The 15,078-nt window shown below is 35.2% G+C and overlaps 1 protein-coding gene across 1 annotated transcript; it reads left to right on the forward strand.

The window, feature by feature from the left end:
* Positions 1-409: 409 nt before the first annotated feature.
* LOC109108963 (microsomal triglyceride transfer protein-like) lies at positions 410-12,775 on the forward strand. Its single transcript, XM_042727131.1, has 18 exons — positions 410-686; positions 1,794-1,981; positions 3,068-3,211; positions 3,315-3,422; positions 3,503-3,619; positions 3,708-3,847; positions 3,934-4,084; positions 4,456-4,613; positions 5,586-5,785; positions 6,026-6,102; positions 6,602-6,814; positions 6,901-7,112; positions 7,205-7,302; positions 8,077-8,198; positions 8,311-8,538; positions 9,388-9,512; positions 11,596-11,766; positions 11,885-12,775. The coding sequence occupies exons 1-18, from the start codon at positions 626-628 to the stop codon at positions 12,030-12,032; spliced, it is 2,661 nt and encodes an 886-aa protein (XP_042583065.1). The 5' UTR covers positions 410-625; the 3' UTR covers positions 12,033-12,775.
* Positions 12,776-15,078: the final 2,303 nt, after the last annotated feature.

Here is a 15,078-nt window from a genome sequence, read left to right on the forward strand (position 1 = left end):
AGAAAAATGTAAAATACTATAACTGTGTGTGTTTAGATTTTTTTCCTTTTATCTACTTTATATCAATTTCAATAAAACCGTAAAAATAACAAACGTTTTTAAAAAAGACCTGAAACCAACAAGAATACAATAACTACAAGTGTTTTAATAAAGTCCATTTTTAAAATAATTTTCCATTTTAACTTGGACCTCCTTAATATAATATAATATAATATAATATAATATAATATAATATAATATAATATAATATAATATGGTTGAGGAAAAACTAAATAAACTAATCCTGTCACGAAGGATGTGCGAATCTCCTTTGATCATTACTGAGAAATCCCCCTGTATGCGCTGACTGAAGCGCCCTGCCGGAGGGATTCTACCATACCCACCCTACTATAAAAATCAAACCCATCTCTGAGGAGCATTCATTCACCAAATCTCAGCAAGCTCTGCCGGTTAATTATTAGCCGTTATCTCGTACTTAGTACTGGAGCGTGGAGTTTGGAGTCTGAACCTCAAATCCAGATAAACAGAGAGAGAGAGAGAGAGAGAGAGAGAGCTGGAGGAGCAGGCAGCCATCCTTTCTCTGGCCCGCAGACCTTTAACGCGCACAGCACTCAGCGAGCCAACCATGCTGCGGCTTGCTGGACTTTTACTATGTGTGACCTCCTTTTTAAGTACCTCATCTCTTGGTAAGTGATCTAAAGAAGTAAAAAATAAATAAAATATATAAAAAAAAAGAATAAAATATTGTTCATTGACTATGTTTGCTTGTTGTTTAGAGCTAGCGGATGTTGTAATGTTTTCATGATTTAAATTTATTTAAATATTACATTGATTTAAGAGTTTATGCAGTTCACTGATGTCTCTAGAATAGTGATTTTGTGAGAATTTAATAATGCTGTGGTTAGTCACCCCTTTCATTCATTCTGTGCCCACTCATTTAATCATTGAAAGTAGAATGATCAGTATGTTTATTTAGTATTAGTATCATTACTGAAATATTTTTTTGATTTTATTATTTATATATACAATATATATAAATATGAATAAAAAAATTATAATAAAATAAAATTTATTTGTGTGTAATCTCATAATTAAGGGCATAATCTCTGAATCAGAAGATGTGATGCAATCTCAGTGTGACACGTCAGTGTTTTCAGGACAAGACTGAACTGTGTAACTGAGAGGATAATGGTTTTGGAGAGAAATGGTTATGAATCAACAATCTTAAAACCACAAATTTAGACAAAATAACTGTTAAATTTGTTTAGTGTTTTTGCCCCTAACATCACTAATTATCTTGATTTGCACAAAGTTTACCTTGAACGTGATTCAGACTCATTTAAAACTTTTAAGACGAAAATAAATTAAGTTGTAGAAAATAATGGGGTTAAGAATATTATCCATATATATGATGATTACAGATAAATGAGGATTAATAGCTCATAGTAAACTGTTATCTGAAACCTTGCAGATACCTTTTACACATTCCTTTTCCTTTATTGCTGTCTGTGAAAGGCTACGGACATCCTCTGGAGTGCCTTCCTTTTCCTGTTGCTTTCTCTTGCTCTTGAACAAATTATTTGAGCATGTGGATGTAAATCCTGTGGAATAAAACAGTGGATTCAATTCAGATTTAAGATAGTGTTTCCACCCTGTGATTTTTAGGAGATTTTCAGTCCACTTCCTGCCTCTGTAAGTTCACATTCCTCCCTTGTCTTTTTTTTCATGTTGTGTTTTTTAGGAGATTTTAAGTTAAATTGGATGACATTTTCGTGTTTTTTTTTTTTTTACAGGTGCGAGTGCTGGACCTCAGATAGATAATGACAAACTCTACAAATACAGCTACAGCGCTGAGGTCGGGCTCAACAGGCCAACAGGATCCACTAGGGGGAATGCTGGTTTCAGGATTAGCAGTGATGTGGACATCAGCCTCGTCTGGAGGAACTCAGAGATCCAGGATGAGCAGCTACTTAGAGTGCAGGTAAAGGGGAGAACTTAAATTTTTGATTGCATTCCCCCTGTGAGAAAGTGCGCTTAAAGGGATACTCCACCCCAAAATGAAAATTTTGTCATTAATCACTTACCCCCATGTCGTTCCAAACCCCCTGAAAGCTTTGTTCATCTTCGGAACACAATTTAAGATATTTTGGATAAAAAACCTGGAGGCTTGTGACTGTCCCATAGACTGCCAAATAAATAATGATTCAGAAGAGCATACGCCTCTGTACGGTGATATGGAGAGACACCGAGGATGCTGCATTGATTGTTATTTACTTGTCACACAAGGAACAGTCACAGGCCTCCCGGTTTTCATCCAAAATATCTTAAATTGTGTTCCGAAGACGAACAAAGCTTTTACGGGTTTGGAACGACATGGGGGTAAGTGATCAATGACAAAATTTTCATTTTGGGGTGGAGTATCCCTTTAATTGTATTGTAATTCAAATCTTCAGAGTATATTTAAAAACAATTACTTGTATATAATCGATGGCATACAAGTTCAAATTCAATAGAAATTATATTAAAGTTAACTTTACCATAAATGCATAGTAGTACATTGGATAATACACTTTAATAATATTTCAAAGACAATAGAACTAATTATGAAGTTACATTTAAAGATGTGTTTAAGTTCTATGTAAAAAGGTACTCTTAAGTTTAACTTATTGCATTTAATAACAAAACCAATTTGTTATTTGTTATTAAATTTCAGAAAACATTAAATTTCATAAGTATATTAATTATGCAATTAGTACTCTTGTTCAGCTTTTAATAATGTTTTGAGTTAGATTTTAATGTAATATATTCTGTTTTCTGTTTTCATTTTAAAGTTTTAGCAGTTTTGTTGATTTTTTTGTCTTTTTTTAAACATTCAATTTTCAGTTTTTAATTAACTTAGTTTCAATTTTAATTATTAATTTTAACACATCAACTTACACTAAGCAAGCAAGACAAGGCAACTAGCTGAAATAAAATAGTTAATTTCAGTTCATGTTTATCTATCTATATATTTCTAGTTAACAATGATAAACCTGGTGGAAATCACATTGTCCTGTCCTGTTCTCAGATTTCAAATGTTCAAGTTGAAAGTGCTGGAAAGCGTTCGCGCAAACACAACATCTTCCAAGGCAGCTCAGCAGAAAGCATTCTGGGTAAAGTCAGACTTGAGGCACTTCAGAGGCCCTTCATGGTGCTGTGGAAGATGGGCAAGGTAATAATACACTTCATTATCTTTCATATCCATTTTAATTTTGAACTTTTCAATATTTTCCATAGTGATTTGACTTTTTGTGTGATTTTACATGCACACTTAGATCAGAAGCCTGTATGCCCAGAAGGCGGAGCCTGCTACCATCAAAAACTTGAAGAGGGGTGTGGCCAGTATGCTAATGATGCAGCTAAAGTCCGGGAAGATGTTGGAGGTAAAGTCTGACAATTACAATTCTCAACTGAAGTGTTTAAAGTTTTTTCTAAGTTAAAATACTTTCTCTGTAATCTGCAGGCTGATGCTTCAGGGAAATGTTTAGTTGAGTACAAGGCTACCAAAGATCAGGTGGTCCGTATAAAACACTTGGATACTTGCAAAACACAAGAGATGGGATTTACTACACACAGCCCAGTAAGACAAAAACTCATTCTCATCATCTTACCTCATTCATACACCATTCCTGGCACTTTTTATTCACCTTTCCTTTGCTCTCCTCTAGGTATTGGGTGTCAGTGGGAAGTCTGCTTCTGAAACAGTTATCACTCTGGAGAATGGCATCATTAAGTCTTCTGATGTTGAAGAAACACACACGTTGTCCGTCAATGCTCATCATAAAGCTGCAACTAAAGTCCTGTCCAGGTACCAAAGAAATGTGAAAACAAATCACGCATGATCAACAGAATAAATGACTGAATGAAATTACAGTATTTTCTGATTTACCACAGGCAGTCATTGACGCTTAAAAAGATTGAGGTTGGCCCAGCAGAAGTGGCCGGTAAAGACGCCGCAAGTGTGGTGAAGTCTCTGGATGACAAACTCATGTCTGTTGGAGTCATGGGGGAGAAAGTTAAAACCAAATGCAAGGGATGCCCCAATGTGAGCTATCCTATGTTTTTTGTGCTTATGAATCTGATGTGAAACAATTCACTTCAAAATGAAAATTCTGTCATCCTTTACTTTAGTGTAGAATCTACTTTAAAACAATTTTCACTCAGAAACACAAAAATGAGACACTCTGAAAAACATTAACCCAGATCGTTCCCCCAAAAAACTTTTTTTGTGTTCCATGGATGCAAGAAAATCATACAGATTTAATAACTCCTGGCCAGGACATGTCCCGGGAAAAAGAGGATATATATGGTCACCCTCTGTATGATCACAGACAGAAGTTTGTGAAACATGTTTTTAAGCATGTGTTTGTGTAACTTTATACTAATTATGTATTGTATTGTTTTGATGTGCAATAGCTGATGGATACATGGAAGGCAGTGAGGTCTCAGCTAGAGCTGGACTCACTCTCTAAAGCAGAAGCCCCAAAGAGCTTCCTCATGCTCTTACACAGCCTGCGCAAAGCCAGCAAGTCAGAGATCCTGACTGTACTGCGCAACTGCAGCAAGACTGTACTGTAAGACCAAACTCCTCATTTCTCATGTGTATACTTTGGTTAGTTTTACTAGAGTCAAACTACTCTTTTAAATTAGCTGCAGACTGCAGTAGCTAGCACACACACCCACACGCAGATGAAGATTGTAATTTCTCATGTGTATACTTTGCACACACAGACACAGACAGACACACACATGTGTGTGTGTGTGTGTGTGTGTGTGTTTACATACTGTATATATACTGTATATATTTGTATGTATGTACAGTATGTATGTATGTATAAGCACTATAAGTAAAAAAATTAAAAGTGTATGTACATAACTTTTTAAATATGTAAATATTTTAGAATATTTACCTAAGAATAATCAGAGCTATATTTCACACTCAAAACAAACTGAATGAATTGATCTCGATTAAGGTGACAAAGAAATTTGAACAGATAAATAAAAAATAATAATAAAACAAAAACCTAGAATATACGTCAAAAACATTGTGATGAACATTAGTGATTAACTAAAAATTTTGCTGCAAAAAAGATTCACCTTGCAGACTTCTCTGTAAAGAGAACGAATGAACCGATTCACTAAAATGAATCAGATTTCCCACTGAAAGATTAAGTTTGACTATAACCTCAGTTTTGTTATTCTTTTAAAATTCCATTCATCAAAAAATCCTGAAAGACACGTATCATGTTTTCCACAAAATATTAAGCAGCAAAAGTGTTTTCAACACTGATAAGAAGAAGAAATGTTTCTTGAGCAGCAAATCAGCATCTTAGAATTATTTCTGGAGGATCATGTGACACTGAAGACTGGAGTAATGATGCTGAAAATTCAGCTTTGCCCTAGCCAGAAATAAATTACATTTTAAATTAAACTAAAATATAAAACAGTTATTTTCAATTGTAATACTCTTTTACAGTATTACTGTTTTTCATCAAATAAATGCAAGCTTAATCCTTCCAGTTTACATTGTTTCTCTGTCTTTCTAGGCCTCAGCTGGTGGATGCAGTAACATCAGCTCAGACTCCATCTTCTCTCGCAGCCATTCTGGAGTTTCTGGACTTCAGCAAAAAGGAAGGTTTAATGCTGCAGGAGCGCTTCCTGTACGCATGTGGCTTTGCCTCTCACCCTACAGAGAACATGCTGCACTCCTTGCTGGTAAGAGAACTGCATTACTGCACTCACACATGCACTTAGAGCCTCGCCACTGTGACTGTCAGCCTTACAAAGATGGCAGTATTATGTTACTTTGCTACAGTATATATGCATTATGTTTGCAATTTCCACTGATGATGCTAGTGGTGCAAAAAATGACACATTTCACCTTTAAATGTGTTTAGATTTTCAGAATTTTTTTTTTTTCATTATTCTTATTTATGTTTATGTGACTTGTTCTGGTGTTGTATTTGTGTAAAGGTTGGATTTGCAGTAATTAAGTTGTGGAGTGTGATCATCATGGGAGCTCTGCTCAGGAAACTCTGTCTGAAAGGAGCATGTGAAGTACCGGTGAGTCTGCACACATTGGAATATTATTTGTATTCATTTGTATACTTACAAAAGTTCACATATAATTCATATAATTAATATCAAAACTACAACGCAAAATGTATGTAATTCCAGTATCAAAATAAAAAATTATTAAAGTGATAGTTCATCCACAAATGAAAATTATGTTGTTATTTACTCACCCTCAAGTTGTTCCAAGTTGAGTTTTTTTTTTCTGTTTAACACAAAATAAGATATTTTGAAGAATGTTGGTAACCGAACAGTTGCTGGTCCCTATCACTGACTTCAACTGTACAGAAAAAAAAATAGTATGGAAGTCCCTGGGGACCAGCAACTGTTTGGTTAATATAGCTGCATTTGTGTTCAGCAGAAGAAAGAAAGCAGGTCTGGAATAACTTGAGGGCGAGTAAATGAGGACAAAAATTTTTATTTTTGGGTGAACTCTCCCTTTAAGTGAATCAAACTGACTGAGTGTGTTTCTCTTGTGTTTGGTGTGCAGACAGTGGTTAAGGTGAAAGAGATGCTGTTGACAGGCCCTGACAGCACTCAGGTGGAGTCCGAGATTCAGATGTACCTGCTAGCATTGAAGAACGCTCTTCTGCCGGAGGGTGTTCCTGTTCTAGCCAAATATGCTGAGTCTGAGGTGGGAGCATTTAGCACCATTGCCATCACAGCACTGCAGAGATACAACCCTGAGCTGATCACACCAGAGGTAAATAATCAATCCCCCATCATCTAGAGGGACACAAAAATACTCTTTAACTACTCTTCAAAACATTTAACACTGTATTTCCACAGGTGAAAAAGATGCTGAACCGCATATACCACCAGAACCAGCGTATTTATGAGAAGAACGTTCGTGCTGCGGCAGCTGATGTGATTATGAGCAGTAGTCCATCCTATATGGAAGTGAAGAACCTTCTGCTCTCCATCGGACACCTGCCTCATGAGATGAATAAATACATGCTGTCTAAAGTCCAGGACATATTGCGCTTCGAGATGCCAGCCTGGTGGGTCTCACATTTACTAATCAGATTCTCTGGGCTTTAAATGAACAAATGTTTAATTCTTGATGATTATCTGTCATATGTCTCGTTTGCAGTAAATTAGTACGACAAGTGATGAAGGACATGGTTTCCCACAACTATGACAGGTTCTCAAAGACCGGGTCATCCTCTGCTTTTTCAGGCTTCATGGCACGTAAGTGACCTTTGACCTATGAACCACTCCTAACCTTTATATATAAACCAATAGCACTGCTGTGTCATTTTTATATCACAATGCCTGATAGAAAGTCTGCATGGAGGTATTCCAATATATAATCCAAGAGACATTCAATCTAATTGTTTCACACTATGATAAAAAAAAAAAGTTTTCGAAAATATTATTTAAACAAACCTCATCATTACCAGTAATGATGTAGTAGTACCAGTAAAAAATAAATAAATAGCTCAGTTATATTAATATATACTATTGTTCATAAGTTTGGGATCTGTAAGATTTGTAGTATTTCTGAATGAAGTCTTTCATGCTCACCAAGGCTGCATTTATATGATCGAAAAAATCAGTTAAATGTAACTTATTAATGTCATAGCAAAGCTGAATTTTCAGCATCATTACTCTTATTTTTGTAGAATCTGTGATACATTATGATTCTTTGATGAACTGAATGTCCAAAGTACAGCATTTATTTAAAGTCGGAAAGTTTGTAACATTATAAATGTCTTTACTGTCACTTCTGTTGAATAAAAGTAATTTATTTAAAAAAAAATTTGAACAGTACTGTACCACAATATCCTAGAGACTTAGGCCAACAAGTAACCACTTAGAAAAGCCCTAGTATCCACCCAGAACAACCTAGCAACTGCTTAGCATCTCAGAAATTGCTTAGCAACACATTGCAAACTTTTTTTTTTTTTTTTTTCAGAAATAAAGTAGCAACTGCTTAGCATCTCAGAAATTGCTTTTTTACAGGAACTGCTGATGTCACTTGCACCTACAATTTGGACATCCTGTACTCTGGCTCTGGCACTTTGAGGAGAAGCAACATGAACATTTATGGTCAGAGTAACAATGCCCTCCTTCATGGCCTTCAGGTACTGTCATCATTACCACAACACAGTGTTGTACAGCACACAGTATCCCATAAACATGCATTGTGTGTTCTGACATTCGCCTGTTCTTTGTGTCTGTCATGCTATATTTCAGGTGACCATTGAAGCACAGGGTCTAGAGTCTCTAATTGCAGCCACGCCGGATGAAGGAGAAGAAGATCTGGAGTCTTTTGCTGGAATGTCTGCTCTGCTGTTCGATGTGCAGCTCCGCCCAGTGACCTTTTTCAAGGGCTACAGTGACCTGATGTCCAAGATGTTCTCTATGTCTGGAGATCCGATCAATGTGGTGAAGGGCCTTATTCTTCTGACAGACCACTCACAGGTATGACATTCACCTCAGTATATTCTTATAGAAGATATGCTGGACTCCTCACACTCCATGTAGACCTGATACAAGCAGCAGATGTATTTCTGCAATCAATAAGCATAGCCTGACAGCCTGGGGGCAGTGTGAGACAGGTGTGGGCCAGATTACAGGACCAGTGCTTATTAACATGACAGAATTTTGAGAATGGTGCAGCAGGTAGTTTGCATTGTTTTAAATGTGTATTATATATTTTTTGTTAATTATGCTGGAAATTACATGGCTATAATATAGACAGAAATGTTCTATTTCAAATAAATGCTGTTCTTTTGAAGTTTCTATTCATCAGAGAATCCTGAAAAAAATTATATTAAGCAGCACAACTGTTTTCTATGTTGATAATAATAATAATAAATGTTTCACGAGCACCGAATCAGCATATAAGAATGATTTCTGAAGGATCATTTGATACTGAAAACTGCTGAGAATTCACCTTTGCCATCACGGGAATAAATTAAATTTTAAAATATATTCAAATAGAAAACTTTTTTTTTTTAATTGCAATAATATTTCATAATGTTACTGTTTTACTGTAATTTTAATTAAAACATGCAGCCCTGGGATGCATAAGAGACTTATAAAATTATTCAAAAACTAATAAAAAAAAAAAATCTTAACATTTAAAAAACCCTAAATTAAAATATTTTATTTCTAAAGTTTATATATATATATATATATATATATATATATATATATATATATATATATATATACACACACACATATATATATATATATATATATATATATATATATATATATATATATATATATATACACAAAATCTTACATTCTTGTTCTCTTCTGGTGATTCCTCTACAGTCTGGTCTAAGAGCCAATGCTGAGTTCCAAGGTGGTCTGGCCATCGATATTTCTGGAGGGATGGAGATCAGCTTGTGGTACAGAGAGTCTAAGACAAGTGTCAACAACAGGTAGAATCTTCTATTGAAACAATGTCTTTTTAAACTCCTTGTATGGGGATGATATTGTGCATTCAGATATAGACCTGAGGTGGCAATTAAAATGCAATCCATGATGTCCTTATGGAAGGCATTTCACCCTTTGTTTTGGTAAAATCGACTACTTAAATGCATGGCTTATTTAGAAACCATTGCCAGATGTTTTCTTCGCTAGGTTTTCCAAATGACAGTAAACATCATGCCGCTACATCTTATTATAACATCATTAATCCTTCAGAGAGATTCAGTGCTAATCCACGTCTTTAGCCACAACTGCACCTGCTTGCTTACTATTAGTTTGTGGATGCAAGCAATGGCAACTTGGCTCGAATGAGACAGGCGGGAAATTAGGGCAATGGAAAGATGCTGTGGTAGGAGTAAAAGATCAGGGGTTGAGGGTAAAATTAGGTATGATATTGATTGTGAGAAACCGAATCCTCTCAGGGAGAGATTTCAGATCTTTACATTTGAAACGTTAAAGACAAAACACATTTCCATTATAAAACTTTGTTATGAGTGTCTATCTGTTTTTCTTTTCTTTTTTTACCTTACTTTTAGCACAGTGGGTTTGCTGTTCTTTGTTTGATGATGGGTATTTCTAGGTGGCATCTGGTTTTTTACATCTCCCAGTCCTCAGGATAGGCAGGAGCAGGTGTATGAATCAGGGCGGCAGGCTTTACCTTCTATGAAAATGCACACACACACACACACACTACATCTCTAAGTACTCAGGATAGGAAGGAGAAACACACACACACACACACAAGAAGACAAACAAAGACTCAGTGACAGACAGACAACCTAATACGTAAACACATGTGAGTGCGGGCACACAGAAGCGGGGAAAACCGATAGAAAGATAGTTACGCACACAGACACACATAGTCAGACACAAGCGGGATATGTTTAGAAACGAAATAAACCACAGCTCTCTCGGGCGCACAAGATTAGCATGCCTCCACTCAGCCCACTCATCACGGGCAGCCATGTTGAAAAGATCATTTAAGGTGGAGGTTGAAAGCTTGGAGCCAGACAGTCTCATGTGATATGTGAGCCCAAACACCAGAACTGACTCAGCAGAGACTCTGAGGAAGAGACTACAGCATAAATCTCTGTTCTCTGAAGCATGTGTTGTAGGAAGAGCGAGCATAAACATATTGAGAGAAAAAGTTAAAAATAAAGTTGAAAGGGATTTAGCATCAAATTATCAAGTTATGTGCATGTCCAAAGAAAAACTCATGGGGTAGAATATTTTGATTTAAAAATGTAGAAGCTGAGTAATATTTTGATATTTATATATTATTATAATGTTTATTATTTTATATCATTTTATATTATGTTTATATGTTGTATTAGCTTTCATTTTTTGACATTTTGTTATGTGCTTTTGTCTTTTTAAAATATACTTCTATTTAGCTTCCATATTTAATTCAGTTTTAGTTTTAGTAATTTTAGCACTTTAACTAAGACTTATTTCTAATTTTCATTTAAGTTTTTGGTCTAATATTTTATTTTAGCTTTATTTCAATAAAGGAAAAGACAATAGTTTTAGTTAACAATAACACTGAATCTAATTTATTCTTAATCTAAGCAATTTTAAATGGTTCATTATGTATTTCAGTTTTACTTGTAGTAATTTTACTGTTTCAACCAAAACGTATTTTATTTCAGTTAGTTGCCAAGGCAACAGTTTTTCACCTGCTATGTAAATTATTGCAATTAAGAACTCATAATAATACTGATTAAAATTAAAAAAATTCTTTAAACAATATACATGCACACTTAAATTTAACTAGCAAACAAACTCCTGGGAAAAGAGTGAATGGGACTGAAACAAAAAAGCTAATTTGCTCTGCTTGTTGGTTCAAAAAAAAAAAAAAAAAAAAATACATTAATAAAAATAGAAAATGGGTTAACAGAGATGGATTACTGTTCCTGAAAGCTTTAAGAATACTGAAAAAAAGTAAGAATGATTCTGAAATAACTAAAGGTTTACTCTGTGCTTACTGAGAGTTTTTAGTGTACTTGCTAAGCTCATCCTTTACACTGTGTGCAGAGGAGCACTGGTCGTCATCGGTAACGTGACTGTGGATACGGACTTTGTAAGTGCTGGAGTGGAAGTAGGTTTTGAGACAGAGGCCACCCTGGACTTCATCACCACTGTGCAGTTCTCGGAGTACCCCTTCCTCGTCTGCATGCAGATGGACAAAACCACTTTCCCCTTCAGGTACTGTATCTATCAACCAATCAGATTTTAGGGATTGAGAACGGGTTAAAGCTTATATCTTTTCAAAAATGTGTCAGATGAACAAAACTAACCTGTTTTTGCATCTGGTGCGCTCTAGAGAGATGGTTTCCAAGCAGGAGAAACTGCCCTCAGGACAGACATTCTTCTCAAAGAAGAGCAGAGATCAGCTGGTGCCGGGCTCAGAATTTCCTCTACACCAGGAGAACTCCAACATGTGCAAGAAAGTCTTTGAACAGGCCTGGTAGACCAGCTGGGATCTATGCTTTACCTAGCAAATGTAAAAGGTTTTCACGCAAACAACCACTCTACATTTTGCATCTATTGTGTGCATGTTTTGGAGTGGCTGTATGTGCTAAAACCTTGTGTTAGTCAGGCATGTGAAGGTTTTTTTTTTTTTTCTGCCGTGATTTCACAGAAGAACATTTTTGGCTCCCCAAAGAACCTTTCAGTACACAGTTCAAGAACCATTTTTTTTCTTAGTGCGAAGAACATTTTTTCCTCTATAAAGTGGAATAAAAAGGTTCCATGGATGTTAAAAGCTCTTAATGGAACCACAGATGCCAATAGAGAACCTTTATTTATACGAGTGAATTATAAGAGTCTTTACAATAAGTCCTGTCCTATTTTCTCCATTTAAGAATGATTAGCGCAAATTCAATTAATATTTTTATAAAGAAGAGGAATGTACAAAAATTGTCAGGATAACCCTTGGCACTCTCGCCATGTGACAGAATTATTTGCCCCATAATAACAAAAGTGAGATATTTATAAATGATAACATTAGAGCATTATAACAGGACTGCGTATTTGAGGTGCTACTGTGTTATTTATTTATTCAGAGGGCTTTCTGACACACTTCATCCCTCCTCAGGCAGTTCATGCTGTCTGGTTTCCATGATTTCACCAGATGTTTACATTCTTGAGAATATTTATGGCAGTCTTGTACATGGGAAGATAATCAACCATGAATAAAGGTTTTTTTTTTGTCTTTTTTTTGTCATCTTTTTGGTATAAAAATATTTAAAAGAGTAACTTTTAACAATATAGAATAGATCTTTATATATTAGTATGTACGGTGTCTATCCTTTGTATAGTTATCGAGGTTTCATTAAGCTAAAATGAAGGTAAATGCGGAGTCTTTGAGTTGGTTAGCTCTTTTGTCAGCATATCTGAAGTCATTTAAAATGTATTTATATAATGAATTTACATAAAACACTGGTCTGAATTAATCTAAATCATCAAAAATCCACCTATACTCAAGTTCAGTTGCAAGCCAAAAAATTTTACGTATAATCAAATTGGCTGTACAAGTTATTTCAATTTAAAATATATTAAACTGACTTTAAAAAACAAGTTGAGTCACGTACAATTTAAAAAATGAAGCAGAAATGATTTGAATGAATTTGATGAGTAATGGAAACATATTGCCTTGACTCACTGATCATGTCATTTTAGTTAGCACAGAAAACGTTTTAAAAGTATCAAAGTAAAAACAAAAAGCACAACTAAATCTGAAATGTTCTACATATTTTCTGTGTTGACACATTTCCTATTGAAAAAAGGAACTTGGGACATTTTTTAACTACAGAACTCGGTTTATTTCATTTTTATTTAATTTACTGAATTCCACCTAACTTCTCAACCTTTGATAAAGATCTTTAGGTATGCAGGCATGTAATAGGCTAAAAATACATATTAATAATAGCCTACATGAAAAATGCCATGCTGGCATTGTCCTTTGACCCATATGTTCTTTGACCTGCTGTATGAGAGAGCGTTTCATTGGCCAAAACCATGTAAACTTCATTAGTCATTATTAGTATTTAGATGTAAATATGTAGAGCTTTTAGATGCCCTCTTTAGGCTAATAGGTATGAACTAAAATCTTTCATTCTGATTTCATCTGCTCTTCAGTTACAATTAAATGCAGAAAAGTGTGTACAACAGAAAAAACAAGCGCAATAATAGTTGGAGCTCCGCTTGGTGGCGGCTGGCAACTGAAAACCAACAACTGCGCTCTCGTGGACATTCCTGTCGCGCGGCGAACAGCAGCTGAGCGCGCGTGTCTGTCACTGGCGCTGCTGCCATGGCGACCGCGTACACAAACTCACAAACTATCAGCTCGAGCTAATGCCACTGGCGGGTGAAGTTTCAGGAGCTCACGGAAAACGTACCTAGCACGCTGGCATCAGGTCAAACGACCCTCTGCCAGCTGTGTAAATAAAACGGGCCCCACAACAACTATCTGTTTCTGTTGAAGATTTAAGGCCTTTTGAGGTCAATAGCGCTACACGAGGGTGTGAGAAAGGGTACGTGAGGTTGTAGGCTACATAAAATCCGGGACGCAATAATGAACCCCATCAGAAAATCTGAAGAGAAATTTCTCAGGACTAATACCAGAAATTAGCTTGGATAAATTAAATTACTTTTTAAATCTTCGTCGTTAATGCACATTAAAATGGAATACAATTGGCCTATGTGTGTGTGTGTGTGTGTGTGTGTGTGTGTGTATTAACTTAAATATAACCAGTTAATTTAGATTTGTGTGTGTGTGTGTGTGTATTAACTTAAATATAACCAGTTAATTTAGATTTAATGCACATTAAAATGGACATTTATCTTTAATAAAAACAGTTAATTTAGATACTCTTTAAGTTACTTGATAATTTTACTGTTGGCCTATTTAAAAGAAAACTATCATTCCATGGGACTGTATTTGTTTTGTGCAAACATACAGTGCAAACAAAACAAAACAATAAAATAGCATCCATGTAATCTCTTCAAAATAGGATTTTTAACCTATAACAGAACATTCAAAGACAAGGTGATGTTTTTATCAGCTCTTACCAAAGGCAGCTGTGTGGGCCAATACATTCCTTCAATGTTACTCGTGTACTATTAACATCACTGGACGTATAGGCTAAGTGATTTTAATAGAGCAATGACGTGCATGTTCCTCTGAATGAGTTTTATTATGAGCTGAGGAGGATACTTGATTTATTAAACTGGATGTTTTCTGTATATATAGTATCCACGTTATTCAGAAAAAAACTCTTTCAAAATAGTAAGAAAATACCTTTAGCTCACCAAGTACTGTATTTGTGTATCATAAATAAGTACCATAATGAGTAAATATCAAAATAAGTAGTATTATTTATTGTTATTTATTAAGCAGGTTGTAGCATCGTTATTTGTGTTCTGATTTATTGATAGAACATGTATCTAAAAGCTTTCCATAATTTTATAAATCATGCACAATTTTGTGTTTTTCTGAACAGGGTCATATTTTAA

The sequence above is a fragment of the Cyprinus carpio genome, chromosome A1, assembly GCF_018340385.1.
Source record: "Cyprinus carpio isolate SPL01 chromosome A1, ASM1834038v1, whole genome shotgun sequence".
NCBI classification, from domain to species: domain Eukaryota; kingdom Metazoa; phylum Chordata; class Actinopteri; order Cypriniformes; family Cyprinidae; genus Cyprinus; species Cyprinus carpio.

Coding starts and splice junctions, on each gene's coding strand:
- LOC109108963 (XM_042727131.1), top strand. CDS start 626: ATGCTGCGGCTTGCTGGACTTTTACTATGTGTGACCTCCTTTTTAAGT. Junction 3,620..3,707: donor GATTTACTACACACAGCCCA/GTAAGACAAAAA, acceptor GCTCTCCTCTAG/GTATTGGGTGTCAGTGGGAA. Junction 6,103..6,601: donor AAGGAGCATGTGAAGTACCG/GTGAGTCTGCAC, acceptor TTTGGTGTGCAG/ACAGTGGTTAAGGTGAAAGA.